Here is a 20,432-nt window from a genome sequence, read left to right on the forward strand (position 1 = left end):
TCACTCCTCTTTCTCCTTCTCCCTCTCTCATTTCCTGTCACTCATAAACACCCCACCTGGCCAAGACTCAGAAGATGGAACTTTTCATCCTTTCAATGGCCTGTATGTCTGCGGCCCTTGGATCAAACAGTCAGAGAGACCGGCTCACAGCTGTAGTTTTCCGGAGTTGCACACACATTTGTAACTTCTGTTCACAGGGCCGCAGCTTGACCTGCTAGGAGTCCCCCAAGCACACACTCATGGCTAATCCATAGCAGCAAACTCCTCCCATTAATTTGTATATCCATTTCTCACAGAGGAATGAGACCCTGTTTTCAAAGGAGCTTAAATGACACCTCAACAAAGTCAAACAGTTGACAGACACTAAAGCACTAAAGCTATGCACTAAAGCTATGCTAAAAGAGCTAATTTTCTTAGCTCTTTTGCAAGGGAGTTAATTAACAACTTAACGCATCAGCAGGGAATTCTCAATATCTGATATGGCTTTAATCCTTGCTAAGATAATTGCAAACCCTGCTAATTAATCACCAGCAAAGGTAATAATTGGACAGATTTATCCCTAATGATATCTATTAGTGATATATACTGAAGATAACCTGTTCAATGTGTCAGCAGAAGCTAAGCCTGTCACTCTAACATTGTGAGATGACAACAGGCGCATTCTAGTTTAACGCCAGCAGACATTTTATTTATTGATTATCATTTTTAAAAGCCTTTCACATTCTGTAGGGACAACCTTTACCAATACATGTGGCCCTCAAATAAATGTAATGGAATTGTATTTGTATTACCCCAACCTCTCTACAGCGTGATGCCGGTCCCTGGCTGTTTGTGTCCACTATTCTGTAGCGGTTGACAGCTCGAGGACCACAACCCAACCATGCTGCCACATGCACACGCAGTTTACAGCCACTAGATGGGGCTGAACAGCAATGGATTCATTTCAAGTTGGGAGATTCGATGGGGAATAATAATTTGATACTTTAATGATCCCTGTAAAGGAAGTCTCTGTTTACTAACTGTGGGTTAGGGGGGAGGGGGGGGTGGTCAAAGGTCAGGTTAAGCTTCAGAGCAGAGAATTTCTTATCCAGAGCGGATGTTTACTGACACTCTGCTTCAACAGCAAAGCTATTTAACCAACATGGCAATTATTCTGACAACACAGCTTGTAAAATGATAACAGTTATTACCTTGTTTTTGTCGCAACACTTGTAGCCAACAGTGCAGAGTAGGATCGTATTTCTTGCGGTTTCTTGTGTGCACCAGGCGCGCAGTGGTTGGGATGTGCAGATCACCCTTTCTTGTCATTTACACTGTTGGGTTTCTCATGCCCGAAGTGCTGCAGAAGGCAAGTGCATCTCAAATTGCTGGCAAAACAGGGCCAAAGTTAAAGGTGCAAGACATTACATCTGCTGTAGTGAGCGCGCAGCAGATGCAGGAAGAAGGGCATTTGTACACAGTGTGAGCATAATGGCTTCACAGTGTTTATTTGCAACACCAGTCAAGAAAGCAACCACCTGAAGTTATTTAAGCCATCTAAATATGGCCAAAACACTTTGTGCAGTTGAAATTATAGGCTCTATCTGACTTGTTTAATTAATGTAATCATATATTTATGATGATTGGAGTAGTGCATGCTTTATACAGTAATTATACTATAGAGAAATGGAAACCAACAGATGTTGAAAAAGATGCAAAAAGCATAGCGCTTTGCCAGATGGTACGTTAAATCTCTGACGCTCAATATTTGAGAACTGCAATCCACCTAGATAGAACCTTAAAATTTCAAGTGCACAATTTTCATTTTGATGCTCTCTCTGTAATCACGTGTAAAGTGTTTATTACACCAACAATGGAGCATTTTGCATAGCTTATTTTCAAGAGTCATCACTGTGTTGATACAGCCTCATTTTCTCCTACTGCATAGACCCCATGGTGTAAGTCTTGCCTTCTGCTGTGCTTTGGGGGTATCGGGTGGAAGGAGGGATGGATGATGGGATTGATGGAGGAAAAGGGTGATCCTGACTCAGAGCCTGTCCCCGGATGGTGGCCCCAGAGCAATGCTTGGTTGTCTGCAGAATGTACCTTGAAGGATGTAAAATGTCTTTTTTCTCTTTTATCCTCTTTCTGTCTCTTTCTTTCTCTTTCTCTTTTTATTTGATCTCACCATTTCGCTCTTTCTCCCGCCAGATTGTATCAGGATAGACTGTAGCCTCAGTAAGTGGTTCTATCCATTTTTCTGACTAAAATGTATCTGTCTATTTCATCTTGATTCTGTGCAGTGGCCCTTTTCTGATTCCTGCTGACCTCATGATGTGTGACAGCTCTCTCAATACCCACGTCACTCTTCCATACGTTCTTACCTTTGAATCTGTTGAATTTCTTTTTCCCATTACACATCATTTTCTTCATCATTCGTGTTTTTCTTACCGCCTCATTTGTATGTCTGTCCCCACCTCTTTTTCCAATACACAATCTCAGTCGTATTTTTCTTCTTTGCATTCACTTTGATTTCCTTTTTTCTGTCACACATTTAATTAATGTTTCACTTGCATAATTATCATGATTTTTCATCCTGCAATTCTCCTCGCTTGCCAACCACACTGAAATAATTGAATTTCCTCTCCCCTGCCTGTCACCCATTCTATTCATTTTCCTGTCCACCTTCTCCAAAATATGCATTCAGAAAAGGGCAACTTGACACACCCCTGTTGGATGTTCCTATTTTCTATTATGCGGCGCTGAGTCTCGGCTCCACTCGGCTGCACACACAGGTGTTGCTTGTTTTCTATGTGGGACGAACTCTAGTTTTGGCCCCCAGAAAGCTAATTGCTTATCCACTGAGAGACGACACCACCTGGTGCGTGCTTGTTTTCGGAGCAAGCTAATGTTTTCCTGCCCCATGCTGACAGAATGATAGCAAACAGTTATTTCTATCTTGGCCACTGACAATTGAACAACTGGCCCACAGGTAAGTGCTGCCAACCACAGTGACACAAATGGAGAAAACCTGATGTTTGTCACAATGTTTGTGTCTGTGTGTGCTCTTTAATTTCCATATCTTTGTGAGGGTGGGAAGATGTGGGTCTGACTTTGATTAACCGTCTAAGGTCAGTGAACGCACGGTGAGTCCATGGCGATGTTTTTCAATGTCTCTCTTAATAGTTCAGTGATAATACAGCACAGACATGTGGTTTACATATTGCTGGAATCGGCTGAATCTCTGCTTCCATGTCCTTTTTACTCCGAGATCATACATCACTCACACGCTGAAGTAGGAGAAAGGGAAGATAGCTTGTGACACTCGTCATCTGCCTCCATGTGTATAATTGGTGGACTTGTGTGTCCATCGTCCGTTATGTGAACCTAAGACTTGGATAAACTTATTTCAAGTACCAAAACTATTTGCTCTATGACAAATTTGGGCCCCATTGTGGAGAAAGCTGAGTTTGTTCTGAACATTTTGATGTGAAACACATCAGTTCAGTTACATGCAAATACCTTACAAAGGAGAATTTAAGAAGATATGTAAAACTCGAGAACATGCCCTTAGACCTCAGAGGGTAAACTGAGGAAGGTGAGGTAAAAAAACTGAGGAAGTAGCATCACAAAGCCATTTAGTTTCCTCTTTGTTTGCTTTTCTACCTTGAAAAAGAGTGTTTAAATTATGTTTCCACGTATGTATTGAGTCATTGGTACATGTCATCAGTTTGGTGATGGTTGGTTGACGGTGGAATCAATGTTGTCAGTGGAAGGTGTTTCTGTAGAATCATACATATATGTCTTGGTGGGCGAACCACACTTGCTTGTGTTCTAAGCTTCTGCTGTATGTGTGTCACGTCTCTGCACTTAAAATGCACTTGAACGCTGTTTATGTCAGACTTTATAAAGTGTAAGTGTGTCAAAACTTCAAAAGCCTCCGCCAGGCATGGAAGTGATCTCAGTGTATGACGAATTACACTACTTATTATGTGTGGAGCCACTGGCATGACACACAGTCAAATAATGCTTACAGGATGTCTATACCCCGGGTTTGCCACTAGATGTCGTACAAGCACTGGGGATATCATCTGATCTCCCTGCAGTAGGGAGGAGATGGAGATTGTTGTTGGAGATTTTTTTTTATCTCACCACAGGGCTCTTAGTCATTTCTCTGGAACTGACTTGAATTCTACTTTATTGTAAATTATCTTTTATTTATAATTATCTCTGTTGGTTGAGGTCAGGACACATTTGTGTGTTGTGATGTGACAAACCTTGCAGTCAGAGAATGTCAGGAGGTCTTGTAGTTGTTCACATACACCACGATAATGGAAAAACCGCTTTGGTCATTGATGCTCTTTTAATTCAGCTGCTGTCTTTAAATATTGATGCGGTATTCACTGCTTGAGCAATAATCTACCGCAGACTTGGAACAGTGGGTTTCAGCGGTTTTGCAAGGAATCTTTTATTTAACCTTTGTATTATTTGGTTGACTGAGCACCCTTATGCAGCAATGCCCTGCTTCATGGCCACACCACACTATATAAAGGATCCCAAAAATATGAGTTTGTGTGAGTGTATAAAGGAGGGGGAGAGACTGTGGGTGGGAGAGAGAGGGAGCAAACCAGGGTAGAACTACAGACAACAATTTATTCAATGTCATGACATCTCGCGGTCGATTCCTTCTCCAGAGACCGACAGTTACTAAAGACTTGAGCTTGAGTAAGAAAATCAGGGTACCAAAGTCTCTGCTTGCTGTTCCATACAGATAGGCTTTCTTCCAGGGTAAGCGGCACTATTAATGTGGCACTAAATATATAAAAATAGATATTCTGATTGCACATAGACTGAAAAGGCCAGTGATTGGTGGAATACAAATATGTAATACTGTATATCCCTGATCTCTACAATAGAGGACAAATCGAAATACAAATTCCCTTAGCTACCAGGTTTGAGCAAAAATGGCTAACATGAATACTTGGGGACTATTGACACAATATATCAATAACAGACTAGCAGGAATTTCCATAATGATCTCAGGAAATCCAAAGTAAGTAATACAGTAATGCCACAGGATCCTCAGAAAACCAAACCATGTCTCATTAACTGTTAGAAGTCCCTGGTTGTTCCACTTCAGTACAAACAGTGATTTCCCCCCCCCCCCCCCCCCTGTAACTTTACACTTCAAGTAGGAAGAAGTTGCAAACGCAAACCAAGAGAACAATGGGAAATGTAAGACTTATCAGAAGAAGAGGGTACATTAAATTTGGTTGCATTTTGGGACGCAGCAATTTCTACAGGATCTTCAGCGTACTGATTGCATAACCTGATTGCATTAACCTACTATTTGATCTTTTTTTTTTATTTGTACTGCTTTGAAGGGTTTAGGAAGTAACGGATCAGCCTTGTGTTTTTATTGCACTATTTTGTGACCCTGCTCTCCCACCTTAATGCGACGTGAGCAGAGCTGTAGCCTTCAGCTGCAGTCAGGTCAGGGTGTCAGGCTGATGATATCTGTTTGGAAGGTGGCCTTTCAGCAGCCAGCAGCACCTTCTCTTAGCGCTAGATAAGATGAGATTTGGCATGACATATGGCCAGCATGCAGGGTGCTAGCACTCCGTCTGTTAATGTCATACTCTTTGGTCTATCCACCTGCCTGTTCTCACTCCAGACCACACACTCTCTGTGTATAGAAGATATACAAAGTATCTAACCCTAACTGATTACAGTTCGGTATGTAAGCATATGTAAGCAAAAAAATCTAACCAAAATCAGTTAGCAGTGCATCTTCAATGTGTTGACCACAGTGCAAACTCAACATCCCTTTCCCCCACACTGACCTCCACACCCTTACTTTCTGTCTCATTAAAATGGCACAGGGCTTGGTAATGGATGGAAATTGGAAGGTTCCAACTAATCTAGTATGGATGGAAATTTCAAAGATACTGGGCTGCACAGGATATTATTGGACAGCCATGCATTGAAAATATGGTACCTTCGACAAGACTGGGGAGAAGTAGCAATTGTTAAAGGGCTTCAATTTTATTTATTTTTTTAAACTAGATCTTAGTAGAGTAAGTGAATATAAACTGCCATTAATGTTAGTGATTAGTCAGCTTTTGTGTGACTGTTCAACTAATTTGCTTTGATATTCTTTCACTTATGTAATTAAATCAAACCTGCCGACTTTTGTGAATATTAAAATCCCAGAGCAATTCACAGACACAGGGGATGAGAGACAGAGTGAGAGAGAGAGAGAGAGTTTTCATTTTATTTTTACAAAACACTTTATTTACATTGTTTAACACTTACAATTCAGTAAATGCTTGTGCAAAAATTAACTCGTCATTTCTGAGAGAGAGAGAGAGAGAGTAGAGAAAGAGATGCACAGCAGCCACAATAATAATATTGGCAACTATAATGATATGAATACATATAACAATTATGGCAGTAGGTAGTCAATAGTGGCAATAATACCATGATTATAATAATAATATAAATATAACTACTACTAATAATAATAATAGCAGTGGATATAATAAAATGACATTATTAGTAGCAATACTAGCAGTAATGATAATAGAAATGTGACTAATGATAATGATAGTAGCAGTGGCCGTCATGCAGCACCACGGCAGCAGCCGCAACCACGATCCAGGTGCCACCACAATCCATGTAAACCTGCGAGGTGAGAAAGCACAAGGGCTCCAGGAAACATGTCAATTAGTAACATGCGTTAATGGGACATGAATGTATACAGATGGAGAGAGAAGTTCAGTGTGTCATAGGAAGTACCCCAACAGATTAGGCCTATATAGCAGCATAGCAGCGGAGCGTCTTCTACTAATACTGACTACCCATTTCTTTATGTGTTTGTTCTAAACAAACACTTCTTACCACCTCTGTTAGAGTGGGCCCCTTTGTGAGTGCTAGACATTTTATTTCCAGGAAATGCCTTTCATGGCACAGAGTACTTTACATACAGGATAGAAATCTGTGGCAGAAGAATGTTTTGTATATGGACATATTGACCAGTGGTGTAAGAAAGTGAGCTAACCTTGCTCAAAAAGGAAAGCCTGTGGTATCAAATTAATTGCAAGAGGCATTCCAAGATAGGCAAACCAATTAATTTGGAAGTATGCACAAAATCCTATTGATTTTCATTTAGTAGTAACTAAATACCTCAAATATATTTTTCCATTGAGCTCTGTCTTATCCTATAATTGAGTAGTTTTCCAGATAAGTGAATTTAGGTCTACATTTTTAGCTTTTTATATAGGCCAGCAAGGATAGCACACTGATTACTAATTGTACCAGGAGCTGAGTACATTTAATATCCAATTCTGCCACATTAATGTGAACGCCCACAAACACAGATGCACACACACATGCATTCACAGATGCATGCATCATTTGACACATTGTTGGCAGATTAGTCGTATATAAATAAATGTACAGCACCTTTCTGTCACTGAAGCTGTCACCCTCCTCAGTCTTAACTGCTTCCACCCAGGTTGTTAGGTGCCACACTCCTCCCCCATGTGTTTTGCACAGTCACGACTACTGAAACATGTAGCACAGTTCATGTAGCCCTGTAACTATTTTCACTGCAGATACAGTATGTGTGTTTCAGAGACTGCATTTGGCATTTTACAGTTGAATGGGTGGTTTGTTCAGTCTAAATTGTATTGAAGTTTCTTACCGGCCACCCCTGCGTTTTCTCACACATCTCTGAGCAGATGGCTCGCTTACGTTCTCAGTGAATCACAAATATTGAATTTGAATGAGTTTCCAATCGCTCACTTGAATCATGAGTCATCACATCCTATCCCAGACAAATATATGTCAAAGATGGATATGCAGTAGGTACTAGAAGTTGCCCTCTGCACGCACACCATCCTACACTTTGTGAAGTTTGAGCATGTATCAGAGTTAGACTGTATAAAATGTATTTTGAAGATGCTCGGATTGGGATTTGATTTTTAAAGGCAATTTAATGCTCCAATGGAGGATGGCCATTTTTTATTTAATGTTCATTTTATCCTCCAAAACCCCAGGCCAAATGTGATGCAATCAGCCAATAAGAGTAGTATGTTATTAACATAATGCCTTAGATCTGTGCACCCTCAGAGATGGGCACGTCACTTGATATAAATAGATTTATGTTAAAAGCAATCATCTAGTTCAGCGATGGACAACAGGAATTAATTGCACATTTCCCAATTTTAAATAATGAACAGTTGTCTGTGTGATACTAGTGCACTGTTATGCACCAGTGAGAAAACATGCAGTATGTAAAAACATTGGATATGAGCACCCTTCCTGACACATATAAATATCTCTACTATTGATGCAACTTCATTTCATTTCCACACATTTTATCATGTTTTGCTCTTTGCATGTTTTAATGGGAATGAACCAAATGCCTCTTAAAATGTTAAACAGAAATGACCTAATAAAGAAGTGCTTTGAAGCCTGTATGCACTTCAAAGGAATATGTAATCAGAACATTTTTGTAACTACAGCTGGAATGGAATGTGCATGGCTGAGTGTGTTTGTGTGGGCACATCCATGTGTGATAAATTGAATATGTTCACTGCTAATGTTTACATTGTAATTTACTGTGACTGCTAGCTCTCTCACTATGCATAGTGTTAATGTGCTGGTAGAAATGTCTATCAACTGAGGCCAGTATCTGTCACATGGTCCGGGCCAGTTGCTTTGGAAGATAGCCAAGTTGTATTACAAATACAAGAATATGAAATTGGTAGATGTCACATTTATTGTTATGTATTCTGAAACGAAAGTGTGAGGACTTAGTTAAAGGCCCCATATTCTAATTTTCAGGTTCATACCTGTATTTTGTGTTTCTGGTGAAACATGTTTGCACGCTTTAATGTTAAAACAACAGCATTGTAGTGGCACTTGCTACCTATATATAGTATAGTTGTGACGTCCCAACCGTACAGAAGTCCTGGTGGTTCGTTTAAAGGCACAGTTTCTGAATATGTGTGCATTAAAGGATGCAAGGAAATCTTTACAATATGAGACCCTTTTAGACCTAAAACCCCTTTTGCTATCGCTTCACTTGCTACAAACAGTTTTTGCAATATTATTTAAAATTTGATTCATCATTTAAAGTAAATGGCATGGCCCCAACTTATGTTTCTGATTTTGTTCGACGAGGCCCTATGTTTAAGGATGTATGCCAGGGTCATCATAAAAAAGCTCTACTCTCAATTCCAAAGTCTCGATTAGTAACTAAGCGTTGACTGAGCATTTGCCGATGTCACACCGAAGCTGTTAGAATGACTAAAAATACAATTAAACCTTTTAAACTTTTTTTAAACTAAAATTATATACAAATCTTTTTCAACTGGCAGCTTATTGTTTTATTCATTTGAATATATATTTATGTTATGTTTTTATCTTATTGTTATTTTCGTTGTGTAATTTGTGTTATTATTGTTAGTATTATTATTAGTAGTAGTACAAGTAGTAATAGCCTTATTAGTTGTAAAATGCATGTCTTGATTAAGAAAAGAGATGCAGATTACACATGTTTTTGTTGTTATTAAATGTCACTCAGAAGAGAGACGATCAGCCCAAACATGTCTCCCGTTGTGTAAAATTGCACAAATAAGAGGATGGGACTCTGACAGGCGCTGACATATGTGTGGAAAGAGAATGAGAGAAAGAAAAGAAAGAAACCAGGGGAGCCAGGGGTTATAAGTAACACTGAGCGAATGAAGAAGGTCTAACAAGGATGGCACTGGGCCTTGTGTTTATTTTTATTTATTTATTTTCTATTTACTTCCTTCTCTCAACCTCCTGACTCCGTTCTCTGTGAACTTGAGACACCTGAGGCAAACTGCTCACCAGACCTAACCGGGGGAGGAGATTGCCTTCCTGCCCTTGTTGTCTAATTTCCCACGCCAGTGTTCCACTGTCTACTTGTACTCTAGCCACATTTTCCATTATTTTACTTGGAAAAGGTTGAAAAAGAAAGATGCATTTTCTGTCTTTTCACCTGCGACATGGTCATGTACTGGGAGCCTGACCAAAGTTGTCCACTGAACAGCTTTTAGAGCATGTTGAATGTTGGGCAGGAGGGTGGCGGGCTTGTCTTGCTCAATGCCTTCTGGGACCTCAGGTAGATTGCGGCCTCTCCCTTTCAGGGATTCAACCAGGCCCCCAGGAAGTGCGCCGGGCTTTGAAGCTAATTGAACATAGTGGCCAGACAGTGGAAATTTCAACACTACTGGGCCATCACGTCAGAATTCTATCATCAAAATTTGATCCATTCTGTGCGATTAACATTTGGAGAGCTGCCCGATTAAATCATTTTATCCACGTTCAAGTTAGCGGCACGCTAAACCGGAAGTAGCCGGCTCAGCCAGTGGACGTCTCTAGAGCGCCTGCCCTATAGGCCGTACAGTGCTGAAGCAATGCTGATCATCTGGGTCATTTTTGGCTCCATGGTGGCTTCATGCGCCACTAAGCAACTCTCATAGGAATGAATAGGGGTCTGCCTAACACCCAAAACACACCGCAGGCATAAGCGTCGGGTATAGCAGCGTAGCACAGCTATTTTTATTTCGGCGACCATGTTATCCAATCTGTCCAGCCACACCGGGCGCGTAGCGTCTGCGAATGCAGCTGGATATTTTTTTCCAAAATAAACACATTTCAAAATAAAACAGCCAGGTTTACGGAGATTTTGGCTGCCTTGACTTCTTGTTGTTGTTTTTGTTGTTGTTGCCATCCTGTACCTGTCCAGCAGGTGTGATATTCGGATGTACCGATCCTATGCAGGTGTTGTTACACGTGGTCTGCCACTGCGAGGACAATCAGCTGTGCTTCCCGTCACCCCTTGGCACCGTTTTAGGCGTCTCACAGTAGGGACATTGCAATGTATTGCCCTGGCCACATCTCCTCATGCCTCCTTGCACCATGCCTTTAGCAGGGACCCTGGGTGTCTTTCTTTTGGTGTTTTTCAGAGTCAGTAGAAAGTAGTGTCTTTACTTTCCTAATTTTCTTATAACCGTGACCTTAATTGCCTACCGCCTGCAAGCTGTTATTGTCTTTTCGACCGTTCAACAGGTGCATGTTCATTAATTGTTTATGGTTCATTGAACAAGCATGAATAACATTGTTTAAACCCTTTACAATGAAGATCTCTAAAGTTATTTAATTTTTTACAAAAGTATCTTTAAAATACAGTGTCCTGAAAAAGGGGCGTTTCTTTTTTTTTTTTGCTTAGTTTATTTACACTCCCTTATCTTATATGCACGTCTTGTGACCTTTTGCCTGCTGTGATGTGATGATAACTGTACAGTATTCGGAAAAAAAAGACAGTTTGTCCGATTAGTCTTAAAGTTCTACTGAGACATCACAGTCACGCTAAGTCTAGTCTAGAAATTGGCAAATGTGATTCAAGAACGGATTTTGGATCTTAGGTGTTTTAGTGCTTTTCGTGAAGGCTTAAACATTTTTTCGTAGTACAAGAAGAACAACAATCTGCTTTTGCACAGAAATGTAGCACTTTAATAGAAGGTAGCACAAACTTACTCTGTTCCTTTTGTAGTAAATTAGCAAATAAGCTCAATAAAGGCAAGGTGCAAGGGGAGCTTGCAATCACTATTTAAACAAATAAAATTACAAAGTTTTGTGTTCCGCATAAATGCTTGAGCGCAGAAGTGCAAACGATCCTTCTACTCGATCAATAGAAAAAAGATTTCCGATGTTCACATAGGGTGCAAGCTCCCTTTACTTACCTTTTTTTTCACAGAATTTTGTCAGGGCACAAAACACCAATGTTGTCGAAATTGATCATATCTCAACGACTGCATGGAGGACAGGACCTTTGTGTTGAATTTGAATGTGGCTGCCTCGCCAGCATAGCCTCAGTCCATGATCATTCTGCCTCCGTTCAGCACTACGTGGCACAGGCGACAGGTTAGATGTGGACTCATTACAGAGACTCTAATGAGAGAACCGGCAGCAGCCTGGAGCTGTCGGAACCCATACTGCCTTGCAGGACTGATGGCTATCCCATGGGACCATACCCTCCTGCCACAGCATGCTTGAAAAATGCAGTTCAAGTCATAAATCAGCATCCCCCCGGGAGCTTGTTCTAAAGAGTGAGGGAGAGGGATGTGAGGAGGGTGAGAAGGGGGAAAAAACAAAAGGACATAAGAAACTGATAAGAAGCAGACGATGGGAGGCGAGCATAAAAATGGAAAACAAGGAGGGAGGATGGCAGATGGGAGTACGAAAGGGAAGAAGGGAGTCGCCTGTGTTTGAAGCTCCGAAGGGAGCTCTAAAATCCTGGAGAGGACAGGTAAAATGTGTGATTCATTTCCCGCTTCAGGGAATCAATCTGCTGTCCCCTCAACATCTTACCGACTCAAATACTGTATGTCTTCCTGTGGTGGCCATCTGTATTTCTAGAAGCTATCGATGGAGGCTATCTTGTCATGGATGCTAAAGCGCCAGCGCTCCTGCACAGGGGCGAGAACAGTGGGGAAGTGTGTGGCCCCTGATAGCAAGCAGTGAATACAAATCTGTGCGTGCGAGCGATCACCACCCACACATTTTGCTTCAGAGAAAGGAAAGTAGACATGTGTGAGTGCACACACACAAGCACAGGCTGCCTTATCTCTGTAATTGGCACGGGGGGGTCAGAGCGGCAGGCATAGATAATCATGGCTGGGGGTTATAATCTGTTCACCGCTCCCCTGCCTCCTTATTTTTCCTCTCTCATCGACCCCTCCCTCACCATCATAAAACACACACATACACAATGTTGTACTCTTACACAGACTCGATCACCTCCCGTCTTTTTTTGTCCCTGTTTGTGATGCTGCACCATGTCGGAAATGTTTTGGATGTGGCCACAGGGGGGCTTGTTTGCTGTCGTGTCAGCATGAGATGGTGTCCTCAACTGACTGCCAGACCCTCCACATACCACTCCCCAATCCTTCCCATGCACCCACACAAATACATCCCTCTACCCTCCTCCATGGAGTACATCTGTTCTCAGAGGTACAACACATACAGTGGAAGTAGGAGAGCTACTTCACAGCAGGGCAGAGTTACATTATATATAGATGAAAGGTTGAGAAAGGTATATTTGAATGGGGGAACTTAAGCGTTCAGGAAAGAGAGAACAGGAAAAATGGTCAGGAGCAACAGTAAAATGAGGAGTGCAAAGAAGGAAAAGAGCGACTGATGGAGGAGGGTCTTGATGTAAATTTGTCGTTTCATTTCTATCAGCGTTATCTGCTCATATCTTTCACTTCAACCACAGCATCATTGCTGTTTGCACATGACTGCCATTTAGATGACACGCATGCAGACACACCCACATACACACACACACACACACACACACACACACACACACACACACACACAGCTTTTTGTTAGATCTGCAGTGATATGCCTGTGCTCTTTTTGAGATAGAAAATATGATATCTTAAGATAGGAGCCAAATGGCATTATCGTCAAGAGGTCTTATCCTGATTACTCTGAAGAGCAAACTAAATCCTGTCTCTGAACTTATGCAGCCTTATGTAACTATTGCTGCTATCTGCCTTTGCTTCTACATAAAAATAACAAGTCCATATGGGTCACTCCATCGAAGAACCCTTACCCTTCTCATAAACCACATTCTACAGTAGAAAAGTAATTTCTACATCCATTCTCCCATATGGTTTGTGTGTGTGTGTGTGTGTGTGTGTGTGTGTGTGTGTGTGAGTGAGTGAGTGAGTGCATGTGTGTGCGCGCATGCGTGTGTTTGTGTAATAACCATTTGGTAAATAATTCTGCCATACTAACTGCAGTGAATGACTGAGGCAAAAAAGCGAACATTGATTTAAAAAGTCCATCCAAACACACACACACACACACACACACACACACACACACACACACACACACACACACACACACACACACATATTGTATAATGTATATTGTATTGTCCTTTGTTGTTTCACCAATACATGCTTTTCATTTCAGCCAATGCTCGACTACATTTTTAACAAGACACTTCTGAATCTGAAAGTCAATAAGGCAGTTAACACAGTTACTGGTCAAGATGTATAAAATGTCCCCTGGGTTTCTGAAAAAGGTAATATTGCATAATCCTACCTCTGTAAATACAATTTTAGCCACATATACTGTATAAGAAACAGGTGTCTGGATTGTGGGGAGCAGTATTTTGTTACCGTGGAGTTATGCAAATCTATTCCATTAGAAAAATGTGTAATATTTAAAATGAGTGAATAATGTATGAATAATAATACAAAAAACTCGATTGTACTGTGCATTGCATAGTCATACGTTGAAAACTTTATTTGCCAAAAGGCCATTCCATAATATATCAATTTATGTGCATTTGCATCATTTTACATATACCCTTTATATATACCCTAAATATACTTTACCTACTTGCCCTTTACTTGTCCTAACGTATTTTTACTTTTGCAAACAAAGAATTATTTAAGTAGATTTATTTAGGCAAAGTCAATATCAAATTTATATGCATGAGAAATTGTTTATTAGGATTATTGATTCTCCAAATGAGAAATATGTTGTGGCTTGCACAGTCTCTCTGTTTGTCTGTGCACACCATGACTTGTACTAATGTATAGTTTTCTTTTTAAATTCACAAATGTTTTGAACCAAGACTTAAGTAAGCAGATAAATCACAATCACATAAAGACATTCCAGTGTGATTCATCATAACAGTGCCTTTTTTTTCCAAAGGCCTGTCTTTCATTTCTACTAAGCAAGCAACCTGCTCAACTATTGGAATGAAGCTGTCAAATTCTTCTGAAAAATGATCAAGCTTGCTGAAAAAGACTGTATTATGACAGATTGAAACTTTAAAGTATACAGTTTGTCAAGGAGGCTCCTCTAGGATGTGTCTTGTATGAACATCTTATCAGCTTACACCTTCTGCAGCCTTTCAGAACAAGCTTTGTTAAAACATTGTCAGAAATAGAGACCAAAAAACACTGTGATGAAATGAAGCGCAGGCATTACAGTAGTGTTTCCCCAAGAAAACTGTAGTTTAGTGTAGAAACCAGAGAATGCCAGGGTGTTGACGGAGAGAAGGTTAGACCTAGTCTACATACTCTGAGGTTTACAAGGCTCCGTCAAATCCAAAAAGCTTGTGTCAAACAAGTACAGTGATCAAAATTGTTATTTATGTATACCTTTCAAACCCCAAAATGCAGATAATTTTACAGACACATTATCCAAATGTTAATTTTGCCGTTTTCTACAAATGATTAATGTACTGATTGATTTGCCAAGCATATTCATTAATGGCAGCTGCATGTCGTTTATCATCCGGAAATCCGAAAGTACTCAAACTGTTTGTATTAGCAGCAGCACAAGCAGTTGTTAACACAGAGTAGCATTATCATCACCATCAGTGGTGACAGACTGAGAAAGTGGAGCTATACTCATCAACAACGAGTTTGTACACATGCCAGCCATATAGAGAGACACAAAGGAGCTTTATCACAACTGTACTCAATGTTAATTCAAATCGGTAAAAATTTTGTTCACTATTGAGACCCATCATGCATCGGTCAAAACAAGAGGTTTTTAGTTGAGCATGCAGACAAATATCAGGGAGGGTCTGGGTCTTATGTTATCTCAAGCTGTCCCTGCTCCCAACTCATCAAATACAGCAGCTTGGTCATTGACCCTTGAGCGTCAGTTTTGCACTTGCCTCTAGTGGCCGAAGTAATTATGACTAAAGTAGTCTCCCATTGGCAGACCTATGGCGCTTTTCCATTACATGGTACCTGCTCGACTCGCCTCGACTCTGCTCGCCTTTTTTGGTTTTCCATTACGAAAAAAAGTACCTGGTACCTGCTAACAGGTACTTTTTTTAGTACCTCCTCAGTCGAGGTTCCAAGCGAGCTGAGGCGAGCCGAAAAGGTGACGTGAAAGCGACAGACGGGGGTGTCCTGAACAAACCCGCTATTTTTAAACAGTTTAGCCAGCTGTTTTTTTTTTTGCTGCCTCCAGCTTCTTTAGAAACAAAATGTGTCTTCTGGCAACAACACACGCCTTCAACGTTCGTGTCGCGTTAGGTCACGGCAGTTTACTACGGCGCCGCTTGTTTACAGTTCTGCGGAGGAGGCTCCAGGCAGAGCTTTCGCCGCATCCTACGTACACACACACATGCTGGCTCGACGCGCACACCAGCTGACAAATGTATACATCAGGCCACATTTTACATAGGCTACGGTGAAGCTCTGCGTGGAGCCTCCACAGAACTGTAAAACAAGCTCAAGTGGCCTGATGTTATACTTGTGCGCTGGTGTGTGCGTTGAGCCGGCAAGAGGACCAGCCACGCTGAGGCGGTACTAAAATATGCAATGGAAAATGGACGCACAGTGTGCCAAGTCGAGGCGAGTAGAGTCGAGGCGAGTAGAGTCGAGGCGAGTCGAGCAGGTACCATGTAATGGAAAAACGCCACTACTGTACCTCCACAGCACTGCAGAGGTCTGGCTAGTTCACACAGCATTCCGGGATGGGAGAAAAACGTGCTCTAATTTAAAAAAAAATGCTAAATGGCGGACGGAGCGGCAGTGCCTCTGCAAAATAGCCTCGGGAAGGAACTTGTTTTGGTGGAACATGTATACGTTCAAAAGTAGTTTTAGTCGTGCAACAGAAAACTCAGATTGGACAGATAGTCTAGCTAGCTGTCTGGATTTACCCTGCAGAGATCTGAGACCGCAGTTTAGAATTACAACACAAAGAAAGCGGAAGGTGTAGGCAGGGCATGAAATTGGCACCCGCCCACCCGCCAAATGCGGGTAACTTTTGTGATTGGCGGGTGAAACTGTCAATCTACCTGCCACGTTGGCGGGTAGCCAATGAGAATTGAGTGATTCAGACACCTAACTATCGGTAAGCAGGGTACGCCGTTGCTTACGGGCCTGGTCCAATCAGGGGCCTGCATCACTGGAAGACATTGATTGACAGCCGGGGCCCCCTATCGCAATTTCAATACTCACACAATCCCAGCAGTCCCACATGCAGCCACTGACCAAGCGGGAGTGAGAACGGGTAAAGTTAATTTCCTAGTTTCTGATATGAAGACGAGACGTGTATGTGACTCGAACATCTCACATTTATCAACAGAACGTACAGCGAAAGACCGTCAAAACATTTCAGACCGTCCTATCAACATGTAGACATTTTAACATTAATGTACGCTGTCACTGAAGCTGCTGCTGTTTCAATACTGTCAGCTCTCTGCAGCGGGCAGGGCTGCTCCGTTTCCCCCGCGACTGACACGCACACACACACACAATCACACGCAAACACACGCACACACACACACAATCACACGCAAACACACGCACAGACACACACAATCACACACAAACGCACACGGTGGATGCAGGAAAAAACGCAGATGAGACGTACAGGATGACCTAAATTGAGGACAGCTACGTTATTGTAAGTGCAATTATAAGTTAAAGTCCAATAAGTACTTTATTAAACCGTATGAATGTGTGTGTCCCAGGCCAGGATAGGAAATTAACTAACAATGTAAAGATCAACAAGCCACTGACAATGACAGATATGTTCATATTTGATTCATTCAATAAATTATTATTTTGTGTCTGAAATCCACTAGCCTTTTTCATATTTTACCAACATTTGCAGCATCCTGAGCCTTTTTGGTAAGGTTCCTAGGAAATCTCAGCCCAGAATAATGAATTAATAGTAATAAGTATTATTCTCCCCAAAACAAGTTTCCCTTTTATTTATTTTTTTATTTTTTAAGAACTATACAAAAAAATTCTTGTGTTATGGTGTGCATTCACCAGTGTTTTGTTGTTGTTGTGGTGGGCGTAGGCTACTCCTGATTTTGTCAGTCATCTCATCTCTTATATGCAGTGGCGTAACGAGCCAACACCGGGCCCCTATGCAGGATTATCAAGGCGGGCCCCCCTACTACAGCACGTGATGACGGAGCAATGTCCACGAGTAGGCTACCATCAATAGGACAGGATAGGATCATAGAGACACAGCAATTCCTGTTTTTCACCTTTATGACACAAAAAAAGTGGCTGGTAAAAAGTCCCTGTGGCAGGTGGTCAAAAAAGTTAACTTCATGCCCTGGGTGTAGGACATCTGGCCTAAAATGAGTGACATCCGGTGGAATTTCCGGCGGCACACAAACAATCCCGGAAAAGTAATGTCATTGATATAGATTATGACTAAAGTAAAGGAGGAAGTCAGGTGACGTAGTATGAAGAGCGACAAAGTCCATGTAAGAACGAGGTCCTGGTGGATAAATGGAGCCAAGAGATCACTGTTTGAAACACGTGTGAAACCAAAAGTAAACATTATTACTTATTTTAACTTACATACGTAACTTGACTTGTGTAACGTACATAACTTGTGTCATAACTTACAATCGTAACTTAATTCACGTAGCAAACATACATATTTGAACCCAAACCCTAATCTTTGCCTCAACCTAACCCAGTAGTTTAGTTTGATTTCACAAAGTCAACCACAAAACGTGTTGAAGTCTGTTGGACTACGCTGCACGTTGAAAAATAACGCTGAATGGGTTGCCAGTGTGTTATCAGTTGCCTCCAAGGGGTCCTGACCAGGCGTCCGCATGTGACGAGTTGGGAGTGAGAATGTGTTGTTTATCTGGCTTGTTTAACAAATATTACAAGATATTACCTTGTGCATAAGATATTATAATTAAATGTGAAATTTGTCAGATGTTATCATATGTGTGTGCCATAAAGCTGGCAGGAGATTATACTGCATGAAAAATGTAATTTAGCTCACCATCAGTAACCCACAGCTTTAATGGCGGAGATTCCATTATCTCGCCTGCATCCATGCAGAATGTAAAAAGAAGGGTCTAAAATGATTCTTCTTGCCTGCTGCTTTGGCGTGTTAGAGGATGGAAAGACTATTAGCAAGTATTGCACAATTATAGAAAAACATTATTCCAGTACACTATATTCACTTTCAGTTATTAATATTCCTATAATGACTGAGAAGGGAAGTGATTGGAATGAATAGTGACAGTGATCTTAACATGTTAATATTTTAAAGGTGCACTATGAGTTCCTGCATGGTTTCAGCGCGATTTAATTTTAGTCTCAAATCGTAGGCATCTCTCCTTAATTCACTAGCTGCAACACAGGGGTCGTAAACGCGTCAAACAAACACTAGAGGCACAGGCTGAGCTCCAAAATACAACAAACCACGTTCCAGATAATCACCGACAAGATGGTTGGGGGGAGGGGTGGGGGTTAGTCAGTTAGTCATGACAGTTACGGAAACATGGGGGGAGGGGCAAGCTTGATCTGTTTTGTTTAGTATTTACTTTGAACGTCAACAGAAGTGACGTCATGCAGGAACTCATAGTGCGCCTTTAATTTTCAGCTGTGTTTATACCTTGTGGATTTATCCAACCTTTTTTCCCCTCATTTTATAGTTTGGTATAAATATGATAAATAATATCCTTTGCTGTAGTTTGTTTTTGGAAATCTGATAAATGACACACACACATAACATTTCTAATGAACGTGGTTAGCAAATGAGAGTGGTGGCAGAAAGGGCTTTGGTGTCCCAGAGTTGTGGCCCCGCCATCCAGACACCAGTCGGCTGGAGTAATCAAGTGTGAAGGTTGTGAGGAACAAACAGCCATTAACCTCCCAAACACAGGCCGTCATCACTGTCTGCAGAGGACAGAGTGGTGTGTGTGTGTGTGTGTGTGTGTGTGTGTGTGTGTGTGTGAGAATGGGAGCAAGTGCCAGGGCGAGTGAGTAGTAGTATAGGATTGTGTGTGTCCTTTATTGCTGTCTGATGGAGTAGACTGTGAGTGTGTCTGATGGGAAGTGTGTGAGTGCATAGTGCTTGTCTGCAGCTAGAACTGTCATCAGTTGGAAGAGAGGATTGTGTGTGTGTGTGTACGTGTGTGTGTGTGTGTGTGCGATGGTCCTTGCAGCAAGTTTGAGGCCTGGACTTGACTTGGTAAATAGTCATTGGCTCGTGTGTGTGTACTTTCAGACTTCCACATATATACTCTGCCGTTTGTATCTTTGTTTTCTGATTTGTGGTCAAAGCATGCCATGCATCCGGCACTGTATGATCTCTCAGCACACACTCTATTCCCATATGGCGGTACAGTGTGGCTGTGCTTGCCATGCCCAGGCCTGTGACCGCCTGTTTGACATGCCACTGTGTCGGCTGGTGTGATGCCATGCTGAACCGGCCCATCTGCTCCAGGCTGAGCTGGCACAAGGGACAACTCATTGGAGGCAGGCATGAGGAAAAGGGCATTGGACCTGGGGTTTGGGTAGGCATGGCGTCCAAAATTCCCCTGAACTACTGCCCTCAAAACGGTCCAGAGCATATACAAGGGTGTGATGGAG

The 20,432-nt window shown here is 41.6% G+C and overlaps 1 protein-coding gene across 1 annotated transcript in view; it reads left to right on the plus strand.

The window, feature by feature from the left end:
• Positions 1-20,432, plus strand: part of LOC116036048 (neurexin-2-like) — a 446,903-nt gene that overhangs the window by 382,272 nt on the left and 44,199 nt on the right. The window contains exon 12 of the mRNA XM_035993813.1: positions 2,191-2,217. Coding sequence (XP_035849706.1) covers positions 2,191-2,217 — 27 coding nt within the window. The remainder of the gene's footprint in view (positions 1-2,190; positions 2,218-20,432) is intronic.

The sequence above is a fragment of the Sander lucioperca genome, chromosome 17 (assembly GCF_008315115.2).
Source record: "Sander lucioperca isolate FBNREF2018 chromosome 17, SLUC_FBN_1.2, whole genome shotgun sequence".
In the NCBI taxonomy this organism is placed as follows: domain Eukaryota; kingdom Metazoa; phylum Chordata; class Actinopteri; order Perciformes; family Percidae; genus Sander; species Sander lucioperca.